General features: G+C 38.6%; 4 protein-coding genes across 10 annotated transcripts in view; 1 reads left to right on the top strand and 3 right to left on the bottom strand.

Moving 5' to 3' along the window:
- The window catches only part of LOC310720847 (uncharacterized protein), a 273,241-nt gene that overhangs the window by 160,699 nt on the left and 93,777 nt on the right, over positions 1 to 18,765 (bottom strand). The gene's annotated exons all lie outside the window — the stretch shown is intronic.
- On the bottom strand, positions 165 to 10,858 carry dab2 (DAB adaptor protein 2). 7 transcript variants are annotated; one of them, XM_083531844.1, is made up of 15 exons: positions 10,718 to 10,829; positions 9,060 to 9,103; positions 8,066 to 8,230; positions 7,749 to 7,888; positions 7,484 to 7,582; positions 7,227 to 7,358; positions 6,433 to 6,516; positions 6,123 to 6,146; positions 5,978 to 6,028; positions 5,820 to 5,909; positions 4,592 to 5,101; positions 3,795 to 3,924; positions 2,955 to 3,563; positions 2,673 to 2,878; positions 165 to 2,465 (listed from the first exon to the last, which is right to left on the bottom strand). In XM_083531844.1, exons 3-15 carry the CDS (start codon positions 8,217 to 8,219, stop codon positions 2,391 to 2,393), a joined length of 2,304 nt encoding a protein of 767 aa, XP_083387970.1. In that variant the 5' UTR covers positions 8,220 to 8,230; positions 9,060 to 9,103; positions 10,718 to 10,829; the 3' UTR covers positions 165 to 2,390. The 7 variants fall into 7 exon arrangements, with proteins under 7 accessions (XP_083387970.1, XP_083387969.1, XP_083387973.1 ...); XM_083531843.1 differs by lacking the exon at positions 9,060 to 9,103 and having other exon boundaries at positions 10,718 to 10,858; XM_083531847.1 differs by lacking the exons at positions 4,592 to 5,101; positions 9,060 to 9,103 and having other exon boundaries at positions 165 to 507; positions 2,365 to 2,465; positions 10,718 to 10,857.
- The window catches only part of c9 (complement component 9), a 40,260-nt gene continuing 32,407 nt past the window's right edge, over positions 10,913 to 18,765 (top strand). The window contains exon 1 of the mRNA XM_083531882.1: positions 10,913 to 11,037. The gene's annotated coding sequence lies outside the window, so the exon portion shown is untranslated. The remainder of the gene's footprint in view (positions 11,038 to 18,765) is intronic.
- The window catches only part of LOC310720836 (uncharacterized protein), a 116,735-nt gene continuing 113,176 nt past the window's right edge, over positions 15,207 to 18,765 (bottom strand). The window contains exon 2 of the mRNA XM_083531953.1: positions 15,207 to 15,305. The gene's annotated coding sequence lies outside the window, so the exon portion shown is untranslated. The remainder of the gene's footprint in view (positions 15,306 to 18,765) is intronic.

Raw genomic sequence — 18,765 nt, 5'->3', positions numbered from 1 at the left:
CCCAGATGTTTTAATTCTTACTATTGGCATAATCAAGCACACCCATAATAAAATACAATAAATAACAGTATTAACAGTTTTAATTAATATTAATACAATTTTTATTGATCATTTTACCATTTAATAGAATAAATAAAAATAAAAAAAAAGCACCAAGAGGATTCATTTCATGCTTTATTGAATTTCAGACAAATTTATCATCTTTCATTATCCAATAGGTATTTGGAATCCACTGACAATGTGTCATGCTGTAAACTCATGCCAGGTTTTGTTTCATACTTCTGTCATTATCCAAGTTATTTTTAAATCCCAAATAAACTTTGTATTTAAGTGATTTTCCAGGCTTCCAATGTAATTAAACCTTAAGATAGACAAAATTGAAAGGAAAAGAAAAAAAACAGAAAAAAAAATGGAGATAATTGTGAGTGGAATAAAGACTGAAGGAAGGCATTGCACACCATGCTGCAGATGGTTTCAAACTTCCTATATAAAAAAAAAAAAAAGAACCTGAAATGGAGAAAAAACAAGAATTAACAGAGGTGACCTTAGGAATCAACCAAATCGTCACTGACCTTGTAAACCGCCCCAATATCTACAATGTAAAACAAAGCGTTTGGACAGCCTATTCCAAATTTTATTCATTCCACCTGCATCTATTCACTGTGGACTTGACAAACCATATCTTCCTGGAACTAGCTTTGTGTGCTAGGAAATTATAATGCTAAAGCACACCAAGTACAAGACAACTACATGCTTCTTACGGACTGTTAACTATAGGAAACACTAGGCTGCACAGATGGTTGGCCAAATACTGTATTTACAGAATTCAAACACGGTCTATTATATTACTAACACGGTCACAATTTCAACAAAATTTTGGAAGGTGAGAGGATGCCTGAGAAATGGAGGAGTGTTCTGGTACTGATTTTTAGGAATAAGGAAGATGTGCAGAACTGCAGTAACTACAGGGGAATTAAGTTGATCAGTCACACCATGAAGTTCTAGGAAAGAATAGTGGAAACCAGGCTGACGGAAGAGGTGACCATCTGTAAGCAACAGTATGGTTTCATGCCGAGGAAGAGCTCTACAGATGCATTATTTGCTTTAAGAATGTTGATGGAGAAGTATAGAGAAGGTCAGAAGGAGTTGCATTGTGTGTTTGTGGATTTATAGAAAGCATACGACAGGGTGCATAGAGGAGTTGCGGTACTGTATGAGGAAGTCAGGTGTGGCAGAGAAGTATGAGGGTGGTGCAGGACAGTGTGACGTGTGCAGTAGGAACGACAGACTGGTTCATGGTGGAGGTTGGATTGAATCAAGGATCAGCTCTAAACCCTTTTCTCTTGCAGTGGTGATTGGCAGGTTGATGGACGAGGTCAGAAAGGAGTCTCCGTGGACTATGATGTTTGTGGATAATATTGTAATTTGTGGTGAGAGTAGGGAGCATGTTAAGAAGAGCCTGGAGAGGTGGAGGTATATGCTGGAGAAAGGGGGAATAAAAAGGTCAATAGGAGTAAGACGGAGTACATTCGTGAGAATGAGATCGAGGGCAGTGGAGGTGGAGAAGTTTAAGTACCTGGGGTCAACAGTGCAAAGTAAAGGAGAGTGTTAGAGAAGTGAAGAAAAGAGTGCAGGCAGGGTGGAGAGAGGGGAGAAGAGTGATAGCAGGGTATCTGCAATAGTGAAAGGGAAGGTTTAAGGTTCGGTGAGACCTGCGATGTTGTATGGTTTAGAGTCAGTGGCATTGACTAAAAGACAGGAGGTAGAGCTAGAGGTAGCAGAGCTGAAGATGCTGAGATTTTTTTATTGGAAGTGATGAGGATGGGCAGATTAGAAATAAGTTTATTAGATGGACTGCACACGGACATTTTGGGGACAAAGTGAGGAAGGCTAGATTGGATTGAGATGGTTTGGACATGTGCAGAGGAGGGACATGGGTTATACTGGAAAAAGAATGCTGAGGATGGAGCAGCCAGGAAGGAGGGAAAGAAGAAGGCCAAAGAGGAGGTTTATGGATGTGGTGAGGGAAGACATGCAGGTAGTTGGTTTGAAAGAGGCAGACGTAGAGGGCAGGGGAGGTATGGATACGGATGATCCACTGTGGCGACCCCTAATGGGAGTAGCCCAAAGAAAAAGATTTTTCATGAAAGTTTAATGTTTTGTATTAATCTTTAAGGTGAGCTTGTCAAAGAATACCCACCACACAGGTATTCTGAATTATCTGACCTGCATGTAGCTTTCACAGGTTGGCATTTTTACTCTTAGTATCTGTAACATTAATTCTTCATTAACACTTCCGGGGTTGTTCAAAATGTTCGACAACTTTTGGCCTATTGATGTGCTGTCCTGATGTATATGACATACCTCAGTAATGCAGGACTTGACAAAGCTTAGGCAAAAGGATTTTCTCCAAAAGGATCTACAAAGGTACCAGCTTTTGCACTGGTTTGTGACGCTGAACCACTCTGCAAAGGAGAGATTAGAATATTTATTCTACTTCTAAAGTAACCTGGGTTACATTAAGCCAGTAGTTTATTTGACAACAATTTTTATCAACAATCTATAATTCTGGGTTTAGGTGAACACATTTGTACCAACTGTCCAAGACCTATTTAATTACATCTACTTCTAATCACTTTAGTTGGATTTGGCATAGTACTGTATCTATTTACTGTTGTAAGTGGTGCTACAAAGCTGCTTCCAAAAGCGTCATCAAAAAGCCTGGAAACAGGTAAAGGGTCAGAGTCTGATGGAATTGGAACTGGATTAGGAGTGAAAGCAGCATCCAAGTTCAATTCTGTTGAGGAATGGTTCAAGTCTGGAGCCAGAGCTGGTCTAGTAGCTGTAGAGGCCTGTTGAAGTACAGGTACTGGAGGCTCTGAAAAATAATGAAAACACAATAAGTGCAGTTCTTAAATGTTTATAAGCAGATACAATTTTGTTTAGGTTATTACCAATGGATTTTTCAGAGAGCTGGTTGATGTCAAATTCATCATGGTCAGCTGCTTCCTGGGCTACTCCAACTTTGTTGGAAAAGTACTGATCAAATGTGTTCGTGTTTTGTCTTAACTGAGTGGCACTTCCAGGTTTTGCCATCTGAAAATTTTTAAACATATCTTTTCCGGTTTTCTGTTCCTTTCTACCAAGAGGGTCCAGAGCAGTAAAAGCATTTTTAATAGCCGGTAACTCTTCCATTGTAGGGGGAGGCCGACATGGCAGAAGGGGGTGTCCTGAAGAAGGCTGCACTGTAATTCCTCCAGGGGGAGCAATCATTGAGGGAAATTGACTGGGCTGACAGGGGTTGGACACCGTGCCAGATTGGGGCCAGGCTGCTGTTGTTGCTAGTTGGCCCCAAGCTTGAGTAGAAGCTGGAGTACCAACTGAAGGAGGCATCTGCTGTCCCCATTGAGGCACTGGTGTTCCAAAGCCACAGGGTTGGGCAATAGAATTTAATGGTGTACCTTGGACTGGTACTTGGGCAGGAAACAATGTGAAGGCTGGTTGACCCCATGGACCCGTTGTAGAAGCTTGACAAAAAGATGGTGATCCCAATGGCATGGACACTGAAATGAATGAAGGGAACACATTTAAAAAAAAATAAATAAATTATATTCATGAATAAGTATTAAATACAAATAATGTACTGCATAATGACGACCACCACCACTGTAGTAACCAAAAAAAAAAAAAAAAAAAAAAAAAAAAAAGTTTGTGGATGGAATTTTGCTGTTTAATTTAAATAAAGGTCACTGAATTAACAGTTACTCTGAGAAATAAACTTAAACTCTACTAACCAAGAGCAGCTGTGGAGGTGATTGTAGGGTTGAACAGATCTCCTGGAATAAAGGAACTGGTATAGGCTGTGTGTTGACCTTCACCCTGAGTTGGTGATGCAAATGTCCCAATCATTTCATTTCCAGAAGACTGTGTAGAGAGCAAGGAATCGCCCACACACAAATACACAGTTATCACATCATGACTAAAGAATACAAATTAAACTTTCAAATTTAATTAGGTTTATATGTACACACAAAGCAAATACACATTACTCAACCATGGTCATGAAAAAGCCTTTACCAGCTAAATAAAATAAAAAATAAAAAATGTTTTAACCCTCTTACTGTATATAAAAGAATATTTTTTTCCAATCAGGGTTGAATTGAATTCTGCATTCACCTGGTCAGTGTCACAAGGGATCCCATTTATAATGGCACTATTCACACACTCACTTTAGCATAGCCAATTTTCAAACTAGCCTGAATTTAAAAAGGTGTGAGAACATCAGCGATCCAGTAGAAAATACTTGCAGACATGGGAAATATGCAAGATACTGCACATAAACAGCCTGTTGACCTTTGACACACCACCACCTGTTAATAAAATGTTCTGTACTGGACTACCAATCATTTCTACATAAATGGTAGGAAGTATCTTTTAAAAAAAAAAAAAAAAAAAAGCATATTGAGGACCAAGATTAGCATGCAAAAATAATGAATGAAGTCAACTGCATTCAGATGGCACCTGTGAAACACCACCCATCACCAAACACTGTTACCAGCTAATTAATAGTGTGCAAAAAACAAAAGTTCACCTTTCGTCTCCTCTGCACACGGCCACAGTTAGAGCTTGGTGGTGGGGGACAAAGGGCTATCACCCCATCATTATGTAAAACAGGTGGCACAGCTTGACTTTTACAGACAGGTGGAGATTGAAGTATAGGAAGCAAAGAGTTGCTGAGACCATTACACAGTGGAGAAGGAATTTGGGGTAAGTACTGTTTTGTTTGATCATTCAGGTTGGAAAAAATAGGGCTCTTTTTTTCCCCTTTCATATAGCAATCAGAAATAACTGATGTGCAGTTGGTCAACATGGGTGAAACATTAGAAATGGAAGCGCCAAGCTGGCTAATAAATGGATTAAATGCTTCATTACTGAATGGGACTGGACTGGGACTGAAGACTCTATCTAAAACTGAAGAGAATGGGGCATCAGTGGGTGTGTTACAAGGAACTGTTGGATAAGAAATGAAAGGATTGTCTTTAAGGTGGTTCTGATTGGCATCAATCACAGAAGCAAGCTCCAGCAACAAAACACTGTTCAGCTAATTTTAAAAAGGGAAAGAAGGACAGGAAAACAAAAGACAAGACAAGATTATGAAAATAAGAGAGAGAGAGAGAGAGAGAGAGAGAGAGAGAGAGAGAGAGAGAGAGAGAGAGAGAGAGAGAGAGAGAGAGAGACTTGGTTAGACCCTAATATTTTAGAATTTGCTAGTAAGGTAAAATCAGATTGGGTTGTCCAGTGATACTGCTGGATCAAAGATAAAGCCATAAATTTGTGACTTTAAATATCCTTTGTAAAAATGTGCCAGCACTGCAAAGTCGATAATTGACATTTAGCTTGCTAATTTGTAAATCAGTCATTTTTTAACTCTAAGACAAGGTAAAAATGTCAAATGTACCATGATTTTAGCTCAAACCTACTCCTGAAGGACAACAACAAGTATTCAGTATTTTTAAAAGCTTCATCCTGGAAAAATAGAAAGGAAATAAACAGAACTATTTTGGAAAAGAGGTATTTAAAAAAAAAAAAAAAGTTATGGTCTTATTTAATATTCAGCTTTACATAACATCTGCTAATTATTCAGTAATCATGAAAAGATTAACCTCTGTATGATTTATGCAAGCATCCTGATCACAAAAAAATGTGGAAGAAGGAAATGAAAGTTTAAACTTGGTTGTAACTACAGTTACACTTGTTGATGCCTAAGAGAATAATCTAGATCCTTGAGTGAGTAGCGATGTGGCTTAATCATGTATTACCATAGGAGAGTTGATATCTGGGGGTGTAGACATGTCTCCAAAAAGGTCCATCTGTTCCATAAGCTGCATGCAGAAATAAAATTCCTCATCCTTTCAAATAGATTTGTTAAGTTTAATTATTCTGAACACCTAATGACAAAATTCATAAGCAAGCTTACTTTTAATGACTCCACTTGACCATCCAGACTGAGCAAAGTATCACTTCCATTCTTTAAACAGAGAAAGAGAAATTAAATCTAGTCAAATACCAATGCAGTAGAGTTGAAAAGAATGCACTAGGCTACTTAATTGTACAATACCTACCGCAATAACAGTACTGGAATCATCCTTAAAAATAATAAGAAAAAAAAAGGGTGCTGAAAAACGTGTTTGAATAGCACTCTTGCAAATAACCACTAGAGTGCAGCATAACCAAATTGTAAAGAGTCATCTTTCAGACAAGTAATACAAAAGCTTTCACAGCAATAATAGGAAGTACAAAGTTCTACCACATGTGAAAACTTTGCCATGAGGTCATATTTATCTGCTGAGCAGTAAAGTCAGATACACTAATAAGACAGGGATATTGTTACATAAAATAAAAATTGGTGCCAGTTTAAACAAACCATATTACCTTCTGTGTAGTTTCAGCATCTTTCTTCCTTGTGTTGAAAATCACCTGAAATAGATCTTTCAGATCCACAACCAGGGGTTGTGCCTGAAGGGTTGAAGAAAAGAGGCATCTTGGTGTCCTGTTTTATTTTATTTTTTTCCACACACACGCACATTCCTTTGATCAGAAATTAAATTGAATATAAAAATTTAAATAAGTAGATCCCCCAACACGTCTATACAAACTTTAACTATAGTTCCAGTTATGAAAAATATGACATTTCAGCCAAGAACAATTTAAAAATATATATATTTTGAACATATGATTTTTACACCCGAATGAGTAGCTCACCACTTATATCTTGTGGTCCATGTCATTATTTCTTTTATTTTGTAGCTTTTACGAGAGTCACATGATAATAGAGCAAACGTCTCAGACTAGAGAAGTCATGAGAAACTACTCAATTCTGTTACGTAATGCACTGCATAGCCTCTATGGGGGTCATGTGATAAAAGAACAAATAACTGACTAGAAGAGTTGCAAGAACTATTCACTTCTGTTTCCTGTGTATAAAAGGGTGTATTCTACAGAGAAAATTAACAAATCACTCTGAGACGACTCATTCTTTTGAGTTGCATTAAAGACAAGCTAGTGGTCAAAACAAATGCCTTTGAGGAAATGTGGACTGTGTACATTTAGAGATTAGGCTTGAAATCACAAAATCTGGCACATGCCGGTATAAAGACTGAACAAATTTAAATAAATCTTAAAAGAAAATCTGCCAAATTGCTTATTGATCAAGGGCCAGCAGAAACCTGCTGAGTTGTCTTGATGGCAAAGAACTGATGCTGGCCTTCTGCCCCACACACATATCCAAACGCTCTGTTATCCGTGATGTCACGAGCAATGAATGAGATCTTATTCACTGCATGCTCATGTTCAATCACCTGCAAGAGAAAAAACAGCAATAAATGAACACATAAAATCAGCAACAGGTGCATACTAACACATGGGGTCAATATCATGATATTGTAAACTAGTGACTAAAATGAATCATAATTGTGTTTCTTACACCAGTCTTTTCATCAATTATCTTAATTCCCGCTAGAGAGATGTTCACCCAGATTCTTTGCTTGTGTTTTCCTTGGGAACGTGCAGCTACAGCCATGCCCTGGACAAACAAACACAGACCCAGAAACCACAAGACCACAGAAGTGCATCATATACCTGTTACCTTTGTAATTGATGGGTTAGAAATGTTTGTATATTTAATATCACATCTGAATATTTGAATTACAGGGCACTACTTTTTGAGGTTAGCCATTTTGGATCTTTACCTTCAGTTTCATCATGGAGTCCTGACTCATTTTGTCCCCTCTAGCTTCAGGCACATCATCAATGCCAATCAGTTTGGCCTTATATCTAACACCATCACCTTGAAACCTGGCCAGCAGATACTCATCAGTCCTCTCTGGAGCTGAAAAGAGAGATTAATGAACAGACCCCCCCCCCCCCCCCCCCCAAAAAAAAAAAAAAAAAAAAAAAAAAAAAAAAAAAAAACAGCACCATGGTTAAAATCTAAAGGTTTTAGGGTTATACCCTCTGTCAGAAAAACCTTAACTTTCTAAAGTTGAAGAAACACTGTGTACTGTACCTCTCTTCTTCTCTCTTGAAAAAAACTTGCTTGTGGTTGCGGCTGTATGGTTTTCAGATAGCCCTGCGCTGGTCTCTTTGGTAACAGCAGGCACTGTAGATTCAGCCATGGGTCCTGCGGGGGCTACAGGCACAGGCTGTACTTCTGTTGACATGGTAGAGGTACCTCGGGGAAAAAAAAGAAGCAAAGCCTCCTCAAAACATGGATCACATTCAGTTAGGCTATTTAGCAACCACATAGCCTCAGCACTGGACCTAAAGAGGTAGGGAAAATCAACTGTAGTTTCTTTCTCTATGGGGGAAAAAAACCAAAGCTTAATGCTTAAATGCATTGTGCACTTTAACATCAGCGTGGCATGACACATGACAAAACTATCCTTTTGTAGCACTTCTTGTACTCTGAAAACACACAAGTGATTCCAAATAAAAGAAAAACAAGTAATGCTTAAGTTAAGCCTCAACAAACCACATAAGGTACTACTAAGCAATCATTTTTATAATTAAGACAAAGTTTAGACACATACACACAAAACTTAACGTCCAAGTAAATGTTAGAAAGGAAAATATAGCCTTAGAGCCCTACTTTCAGATGCTATGCTCGACTGTTCACAGTGCAATAAGAGCTGCTAAAAATTTATGGTTAAAGGTTGGCCAAGATCAAAGGTTGCCCAATTAAATCCAGTTAATTTTGCTTCTGCTTGCCTTTTGTTCATCATAATCAAAAATCATTTTACTGCTGAGAACAGTTTTCATTCACAAGTATCTTCATGCCAGACCTTGACATTAGACAGTGAATTATTTTGAGAGATATATATATATATATCCACACACACAACTACCTGAACATGGCTTTTACATTAACCCAGGCTTCTTCTCAATCACATGAATGCAATCATTGTTCAGTGACAAGCTAACTAAGGAATTTATGTTAACATTAACTTTAAGAGGAAATAGCACAGCAATTCACAAAGACATTTCAATTTTCTTTTACTCACTTTCATGCTCCCACACACACACACACTTGAGAATATAGCATGTTCTGAGAAATGGAATTAAGATTATGAACAGAATAACAAAACATTTAACTGTTAACACACAGTAGTGCTGAAATTATTATACAAGTGCATACAAGTATTTTATAGGTCAAGAACAAAAACATAGTCAAAACCTTAGTATGATGTTTTTTGTTACAGATTAATTTAGCAACACCAATAATTCAGTAGAGCAAAAATATTTGATTTTCAAAATCCTGACACTGAAAGCCTAAAACAAATAAGCTTCAGATTCTTCCCTTAGGTGCTACTTAAATACACTTGTGATGTGCATTGACCTGCTTCAGATAAATACCGCAAACACTGCATATCATTGAGGGTAAACTAAATTATATTTAGAGAGGTTTCTAAGTCCCCCAAAAGCTACATATGACTAAAGTACAAATAAATAAAATATTTACTTCAGTTCTATAAGTTGTGTTGAATCGCATAATCACGTACAGTCTGTGTAAGGGACAATAATCTATTAAGCTAACCATTTCGTGGCACAGAAAAAATATTTAGCTTATTATTCTTGCTGTTCAATAAAAAATAAAATGAGTACCATTAAAATGCAGCAGTCAGCAAAAGTTTAAAAGGTGCACATAAAACCAGCCTGAAATAGTTCTGAATCAGCAGGATAACTAGAAATGTTTACCCGAGTTGGTTATATGTTAACGAATTTATAAGTGCTGAAATTGCTGGGGCCATTATTTTTTTTACAAGCGTTATGCATAGAACACTGGTAACACTTGTGCTTTAGAAGAATAGATAAAAGTAGTGGGGATGAGCTAGTGAAGCTAGTAACCAGGAGACAATATACATTTGAGAAAAAAAAGTGTCAAAGATGTACTTACTGACTTAATAATTGAGAACATGTGTCTACATTTCATTTATAAGCTTCCCTGCAGAAGTCAAGGTTATTATATAAAATGAAAATGTTTATATTTTATTATATTATAATGCCCTGGACAAGTGGACTGTAAATATAAAATGCATAATATATTAAACAAAATGAGAAATAAGTTTTCTGAGGGCATATTAGACCCTAGATCAGATGTGATTAGGAACATGTGGGTCAAATAAACTAGGCTGCTGATGTATTCCTGCAAATTACAATCCCGCGTCTTAAAATAAATATTTTTTTTTCACGCTATTTAATTAAAAGTATAGTGTTCAGATTTTTTTTCTTCTTCAATATAATCAGTGCATAATGTGGACGGTATTGTACAGTTTAGCGCAGCGGCTTCTTTACATTGTACCCTGTGCTTAGCCTTTTTTAAAAACTTCAAATGTATGAATGAGCTACTGAGTGGAGTCAGGTGTGTTCGAACAGGACACTACTAAATGATTAGTATAACATTAAGTAAAAGGCTACAGGATCAACTAAATACTGCTGAATACCAGACACTTTAAATCGCAGAAGTTTAAACATACAAATAAATGAACAAATAAAAAAAAAAGGAAGAAATACAAGTAATATTTTTAATTTGGGATAAGTGTGGCTCATTTCGTTTAGGACACACACATCCGATGCTTAACAAAATTCAATGTAACAACTGTTGTTAAAAATTAAATAAACGCTGACACATACGTGACCGAGATGCTGCAGCACCATTTACCTGTTGTGCTTTAGGCGTTGCTGACTTCCATATAAAAATGATGATAATGGATGGCTGCTACACAAGCCTAGAGTAATAAGCGCTGGTTTGAGCCTCAAAACCCCAAATGAGCAATTTATACTCGACACAGATTGGAGACTCGACGCCTTTCCTCAGGTGTCACGCTTATAGGGCTGGCTGTAGGGTTGCCAGATTTTGATTGAATCTATTATATCATCAGCTTTCTAACTTTACCAGAATTTCTGACCATTAGAAATAAATAATGATTTACAAGCAGACTAAATTATCGGCTTTCAACGAGCTTAAGAACACCGGTTTATGTGAGTATATTCTACAATAATACCACGTCCTAATTAAGCTCCACAATGCACTGCAACAGTCCTTATGTGGACACTGTGCTAATGTCCAAAATATGTATCCCACAGAATGCACACACTGTAATGTGCTTCTAGCAAGTATTTATAATATGTCCAGACACGTGCAAAAAGAAAGAATTGCATACGAAAAGCTAACATAACATTAGTATCATCCTTCCTGTGCCCACTGTCTATTTTATTTCTTAAAAACATGTATGAAATGTTTTAATGTGTACCTTCAATTTTCATCTAATCCACATCTTTTTATGCTAACTTCTGCATAGTAGCAGCAATTAGTAGCTAAAAGAGATTTTACTTTGTTACCTTACTTCAAGTTCCTGCACTTTATCAGAGTATTTTTATTTTGTGAAACTAATTTAAACTTCAACACATTTTGATGTGTAATAACTTTTTACTACATCTCAAAAGAATACCTAAAGTGCATTAAATTGGAACCTGTTGTCAGACCACAACTGTAACCCCAGGTTTAAGAGTATGCTGGCTGTGCGTCTGTAACAGTAGAAAACTTTGCTTGAAAAGTTGTGATTTACAGGAAGAATTGTCTGCTTTGTCCACCACTGCATAAGCATTGATAAAGATATGAAGTTTTTTGTCAGCCTATTAATCATCTTCTTTTTCAAATTTTTTTCTTTGTTTTTATTGCTTTCAACGCTGTATATTAATACTGAAGACATTGAAATTATGACAGAACAAATATGGAATTATGTAGTCAACAAACATGTGTTAAATAACATAGAATTATTGATTCTTCAATGTAGCCTCTTTTTCCTACAGCTTTTTACTGTACAGTCATGCGTCATGGGGTATTAACTGGGAATGGTTTTCCAACTATTTTAAGGAGTTCTCAGAGGTTTTCACTTGTTGGCTGCTTTTCCTTCCCTCTCCAGTCCAACTCATTCGATACTATCAAATATATTTTAGATCAGACGTTTGTGGAGGCCAAGAGCAGCACTCCATCGCTCTCCTACATCAACAAATAGCTCTTTCATAACCTAGACCTAGAAAACTAGTGTTTTCTGAGGCTGGTAATTCTAATTAACTTATCATCTGCAGCAGAGGTAGCTCTTGGTTTTATGAGAGCCTATATCATCATAGTGTTTGATGGTTTTGGAGTCAGCATTTGGAAAATACATGTATACAAGTGTGTTTTTCCTTTATTTAATTGAGTTTCTTGATATAATATGGACATTTGTGCAATAGTTGTAGTAGCACTAATTGGGTTATCGATGCTGTACTCACCCTTTTGTCTGCACAATACAACTAATGGTTTTACAGCACATTGAAAAAAAGGCAAGAAATGTCACAAAGTAACTCTTTACAGGCCCACCGATGAATTAAAAATCATTCCAGGTGGTTGCTTTATAAATCTGAGAGGATTCCATGAGTTTGCCAATCTGTCATCAAAGCTAAATATAGCTACTTTGGACAATCTAAATTATAAAACATTTTCTATGTTGTTAACCAGTTTTTGGTTACCACATAAATCCTTTCATGTTCTTCCAAAGTTTGAATGTTGTAAAAAAAAATAATAAATTAAACTGTGAAAGAGAAGGTGTCTCTAAACTTTTGACTTTTACTGTATATACTGTATTGCTGCATCCACTACATTGCTGCATTCATAGTTATTTTAACAAACAGCTTCCATCCTCATTATCAGAAGCTTATAAAATTGCAGATTATAAAGTGCTTCCTATTACTTTTGCTTTACTATTACTCACCAAACCATACATTTAAGCATGGCATAGTGTGATTAAAATAATCTGTGAGAGAGTGATGATGAAAATGTTATATTCAGTTTGATTTTATGCAAGATATTTTCATGCAAAATCATGGTCAGTAAAAAGCATAACTGAAACACACCTGCCTAAAATCTTTGTATTATTAAAAAAATTTGTATTAATAAAAAAGTATCAATGCCTTGTTTGTAAAGGGTGAAAAAAATGTTTTCTTCCTCTCTGTGTTCTGTTCATCCTTCCTATCTTTCCTGTCTAGTTTCTGCTGATATGCTGACCTGGATGTCATAGTAGGGGTCAGGAAATTTATTTAATTGTAAATAGAAACTTAGAGTTAAATCTACTGTAGTATTATATATGTACTAACTAAATTCATGATTTTTGTGGCAGATATTCGTTCTGTACTAAGTGCTAGATTTTGTCTTTATTAAAATATAGCCATGGGATTTAGACTATACTACTGAATTGTATGTGATTTGATTATATTTTTTTGTCATATGCAGTGATTACTATACTGTTTCACAGTATTCACAGAAAAAAAAGAACTTTGTTATATCAAATTATTCAAGTTGCAATTTAACTACCTTGTTTTCTTGAATACAGAAATGGGTAAAAAAAAAAAAAGTGCCATGTGTGAATGAGAACAAAGCAGTGTGTAAAGAACATTCCTAAAAATTAGAAAAACAGGAAACTTCTTGTTTCCCTTCTCATTTCCTGAGAGGAAGTGGCTTAAATCAAAAGTGATGTTTTCAGCGCATGGTAGCTGTATAAATGACAGGATCTCTGTCCTGCGACCTCAGCTAGAGTAGACTAATCCTTTTCTTTGACCCTGATTTTTAACACTGTCAGAGTCATTTTGTTTGGACTTGTTTCTACATATGTGCTGACATTGCAGTTGGCAGTGCTAGTGATGGCAGCAGCTTAAAGCTAAACAATTAAATCCAGATAAAAGGCAAGTAAAGTAATATATATTCTTCTTCTTCTTTCGGCTGCTCCCATTAGGGGTCGCCACAGCGGATCATCCGTCTCCATACCACCCTGTCCTCTACATCTGCCTCTTTTACACCAACTACCTGCATGTCTTCCCTCACCACATCCATGAACCTCCTCCTTGGCCTTCCTCTTTTCCTCCTACCTGGTGGCTCCATCCTCAGCATTCTTCTGCCAGTATAATTCATGTCCCTCCTCTGCACATGTCCAAACCATCTCAATCTCACCTCCCTCACCTTGTCACCAAAACATCCTACATGCGCTGTCCCTCTAATAAACTCATTTCTAATCTTGTCCATCCTCGTCACTCCCAACGAAAACCTTAACATCTTCAGCTCTGCTACCTTCAGCTCTGCGTCTTGCCTTTTACTCAATGCCACTGTCTCTAATCCATACAACATCGCAGGTCTCACCACAGTCCTATAAACTTTTCCTTTCATTCTTGCAGATACCCTACTATCACAAATCACTCCTGTCACTTTTCTCCACCCACTCCACCCTGCCTGCACTCTTTTCTTTACTTCTCTAACACACTCTCCATTACTTTGCACTGTTGACCCCAGCTCTTCTCCCTGCAACCGCACCACTCCACTGCCCTCCCTCTCATTCACACACATGTACTCTGTCTTACTCCTACCGACTTTCATTCCCCTTCTCTCCAGCGCATATCTCCAGCTCTCCAGGCTCTTCTCAACCTGCTCCCTACTCTCACCACAAATCACAATATCTTCCGCAAACATCATTGTCCAGGGAGACTCCTGTCTGACCTCATCCGTCAACCTGTCCATCACCACTGCAAACAGGAAAGGGCTCAGGGCCGATCCTTGATGCAGACCAACCTTCACCCTGAACCAGTCTGTCGTACCTACTGCAGACTTCACTGCCGTCACACTGTCCTCGTACATTTCCTGCACCACCCTCACATACTTCTCTGACACACCTGACTTCCTCATACAATACCACAACTCCTCTCTTGGCACTCTGTTGTACGCTTTTTCTAAATTCACAAATACACAATGCAATTCCTTCTGTCAAGTCAAGTCAAGTCAAGTTTATTTGTATAGCGCTTTTCACAACAGACATTGTCTCAAAGCAGCTTTACAGAAAACAACAGTGAAGGTGAATGGTGTGCGTTTGTCCCTGATGAGCAGCCGTGGCGACAGTGGCAAGGAAAAACTCCCTTAGATGATATGAGGAAGAAACCTTGAGAGGAACCAGACTCAAAGGGGAACCCATCCTCATATGGGTGACATCAAAAGTTTGGTCATAAATCTGTCCTTCTCTATACTTCTCCATTAACATCCTCAAAGCAAATAAGGCATCTGTGTTGCTCTTCCTCGGCATGAAACCATACTGTTGCTCACAGATGGTCACCTCTTCTCTCAGCCTGGCTTCCACTACTCTTTCCCATAACTTCATGGTGTGACTGATCAACTTAATTCCCCTGTAGTTACTGCAGGTCTGCACATCTCCCTTATGCTTAAAGATCTGTACCAGCACACTTCTCCATTCCTCAGGCATCTTCTCACCTTCCAAAATCCTGTTAAACAATCTGGTTAAAAACACCGGTATGTCATCTGGTCCAACCGACTTTCCACTCTTCATCCTTTTAATCGCTGCTCTCACGTCCTCCTTACTAATCCTATCTACATCCTGCTTCACCAGCTCCACATCACATACACATACGACTGTGTGGCCACTTCCAACTCCACCACCATCATCAAGTTTGCTTACGACACTGTTGTGGTGGGCCTGATCTCCAACAACGATGAAACGGCCTACCTACAGGAGGTTAAAAACCTAGAGAGATGGTGCCAGGAGAACAACCTTCTCCTGAACGTCAGCAAGACTAAACTTCAGTACAAAGCGGGAGCGGTCATACCAACCGATAAACATCAGCGGGACCCCATTGGAGAGAGTGGACATTTTCCGGTACCTTGGTGTTCACCTCACACAGGATCTTTCTTGGTCCTGTCACACCAACACCCTGGTGAAGAAGGCCCGGCAGCGTCTGTACCATCTGAGACGCTTAAGAGACTTTAAACTTCCCTCTCAGGTGCTTAAGATTTCGACACCTGCACCATTGAGAGCGTTCTCTCAATGGCGTCCAACGTGGGGCTCGAACCCACGACCCTGAGATTAAGAGTCTCATGCTCTACTGATTAAATTAAATCCAGGATTTCACAAGTTGTTAAGCTAATTTATTGCTCAGGAGTTCCTGGTTTCACAACTACAACTGACTGCAGAAAAAACATTACTCAAAGTCACACACTCTGGTGCTCATGACATTTCTCACTCTCCAGTGTTTGTTTTTAATTTACAATCACAGTATTGGTGTTACCCAAATGAGGATGGGTTCCCCTTTGAGTCTGGTTCCTCTCAAGGTTTCTTCTTTATACCTTGAGTGCTGCTAGTACTGGAGCTGTGGTTCATTAAGGAAAACATGGATTCCAACATGTACTGTGACATTCTGATGCAGAACATGATTCCCTCTCTTCAGAAATCGTGTCAAACGGCAGTTTTCGAACATAACAATGACCCAAAACACAACACCAAGATGACAACTGCCTTGCTGAGGAAGCTGAAGGTGAAGGTGATAGAGTGGCCATGTATTTCTCCAGACCTGAATCCTATTAAGCACCTGTGGGGCATCCTCAAGCAGAAGGTAAAAAAGCGGCATGTATCTAGCATCCAGTCATTATGGAGGAGTGGAAGAGGGTACCAGCAACAACCCCTATCACTCTGCTGAATTCCATGCCCAAGAGGATTAAGACAGTGATAGATATCAATGGTGCTCACACAAAATATTGACACTTTGTACACAGTGTTGACATGTTCACTTAGGGTGTACTCATTTGTGTTGCCAGTTATTTTGACAATTTTTGATAGCTGTATGTTGAGTTATTTTAAGAGGACAGTAGGTTTAGTTTATATATATATTTTTATATATAAATTACAAACTGCAGGCTGCAGTTTGTGCCAGCTTTGGAGATAGGGTGAGCGACAGAGGCACTGAGTTCATTACTCAAACAGAGCATTTAAGAAAAGACATGGTATGAAAACACGACGATAGTCAAAAGCATAAAAATGGCACAGAAAACACCGTTAGCGCTCGCAGTGTCTTATGCACGTGTTCTGCAATTTAACACCGCCTATATGATTGCTTTAGTTCCCAGGTCATGCTGTAAAATGATGGCAAATGTACACACAACAGGATGACTCCAAGTAAGTGTTTACAATTTTTTGAAAGTTCATTCTTGTGTGGCACTATGGCAAAAATTTTATTTGGCACCTGTTGTTTTACCCCATGGGGTAATATAACCCCTATATATATATAAAGAGCGGCTGGTTCCCTGACCGGAGATCGAACCCGGGCCGCAGCGGTGAGAGCGCCGCAGCCTAACCACTAGACCACCGGGGGGGGAAAGAGAGAGAGAGAGAGATAAATAAAAAATCATATACAGTGAGGAAAATAAAAATTTTGAACACCCTGCTATTTTGCAAGTTCTCCCATTTAGAAATCATGGAGGGGTCTGAAATTGTCATCGAAGGTGCATGTCCACTGTGAGAGACATAATCTTAAAAAATAAAAATAAAAATCCAGAAATCACAATATATGATTTTTTAACTATTTATTTGTATGATTCAGCTGCAAATAAGTATTTGAACACCTGTCTATCAGCTAGAATTCTGACCCTCAAAGACCTGTTAGTCTGCCTTTAAAATGTCCACCTCCACTACATTTATTATCCTAAATTAGATGCACCTGTTTGAGGTCGTTAGCTGCATAAAGACACCTGTCCACCCCATACAATCAGTAAGAATCCAACTACTAACATGGCCAAGACCAAAGAGCTGTCCAAAGACACTAGAGACAAAATTGTACACCTCCACAAGGCTGGAAAGGGCTACGGGGAAATTGCCAAGCAGCTTGGTGAAAAAAGGTCCACTGTTGGAGCAATCATTAGAAAATGGAAGAAGCTAAACATGACTGTCAATCTCCCTCGGACTGGAGCTCCATGCAAGATCTCACCTCGTGGGGTCTCAATGATCCTAAGAAAGGTGAGAAATCAGCCCAGAACTACATGGGAGGAGCTGGTCAATGACCAGAAAAGAGCTGGGACCACCGTTTCCAAGGTTACTGTTGGTAATACACTAAGACGTCATGGTTTGAAATCATGCATGGCACGGAAGGTTCCCCTGCTTAAACCAGCACATGTCCAGGCACGTCTTAAGTTTGCCAGTGACCATTTGGATGATCCAGAGGAGTCATGGGAGAAAGTCATGTGGTCAGATGAGACCAAAATAGAACTTTTGGGTCATAATTCCACTAAACGTGTTTGGAGGAAGAAGAATGATGAGTACCATCCCAAGAACACCATCCCTGCTGTGAAGCATAGGGGTGGTAGCATCATGCTTTTGGGTTTTTTTTCTGCACATGGGACAGGGCAACTGCACTGTATTAAGGAGAGGATGACCGGGGCCATGTATTGCGAGATTTTGGGGAACAACCTTCTTCCCTCAGTTATAACATTGAAGATGGGTCGAGGCTGGGTCTTCCAACATGACAATGACCCGAAGCACACAGCCAGGATAACCAAGGAGTGGCTCTGTAAGAAGCATATCAAGGTTCTGGCATGGCCTCCAGACCTAAACCCAATAGAGAATCTTTGGAGGGAGCTCAAACTCTGTGTTTCTCAGCGACAGGCCAGAAACCTGACTGATCTAGAGAAGATCTGAAGATCAGTGGCGGGTGGTCAGGGCCAGCAAAGCCTTCTACCATAGTCTCCTTAAGAATTAGCTCTGTTTCTTTAAACAACTAGATTTCAAATTCGTCTCACAGGGCCAGTTCGCTAGTCCAGAATAGAGTTATTATTTTTCCACCCTCTGATTTTTTTGTCAGAGGGAAACTGTTACAGTCAAGTTCGACTAGCAAAACAATTCTGTT

This window comes from Silurus aristotelis (assembly GCF_946808225.1).
Source record: "Silurus aristotelis genome assembly, chromosome: 26".
Classification (NCBI taxonomy): Eukaryota; Metazoa; Chordata; class Actinopteri; order Siluriformes; family Siluridae; genus Silurus; species Silurus aristotelis.
Note: the sequence above shows the minus strand (reverse complement) of the source record. Positions and strands in the feature narration are given on the sequence as shown.

Bases quoted from the DNA above. Each gene is read 5' to 3' on its own strand.
- dab2 (XM_083531843.1), bottom strand. From the start codon at position 8,219: ATGTCAACAGAAGTACAGCCTGTGCCTGTAGCCCCCGCAGGACCCATG. The intron at 7,583-7,748 runs GTAAAGATCCAA...TTGTTTGTCCAG, and splicing joins ACTCCATGATGAAACTGAAG to GGCATGGCTGTAGCTGCACG. The intron at 2,466-2,672 runs GTAAATAGATAC...TCTCCTTTGCAG, and splicing joins TTGTAGCACCACTTACAACA to AGTGGTTCAGCGTCACAAAC.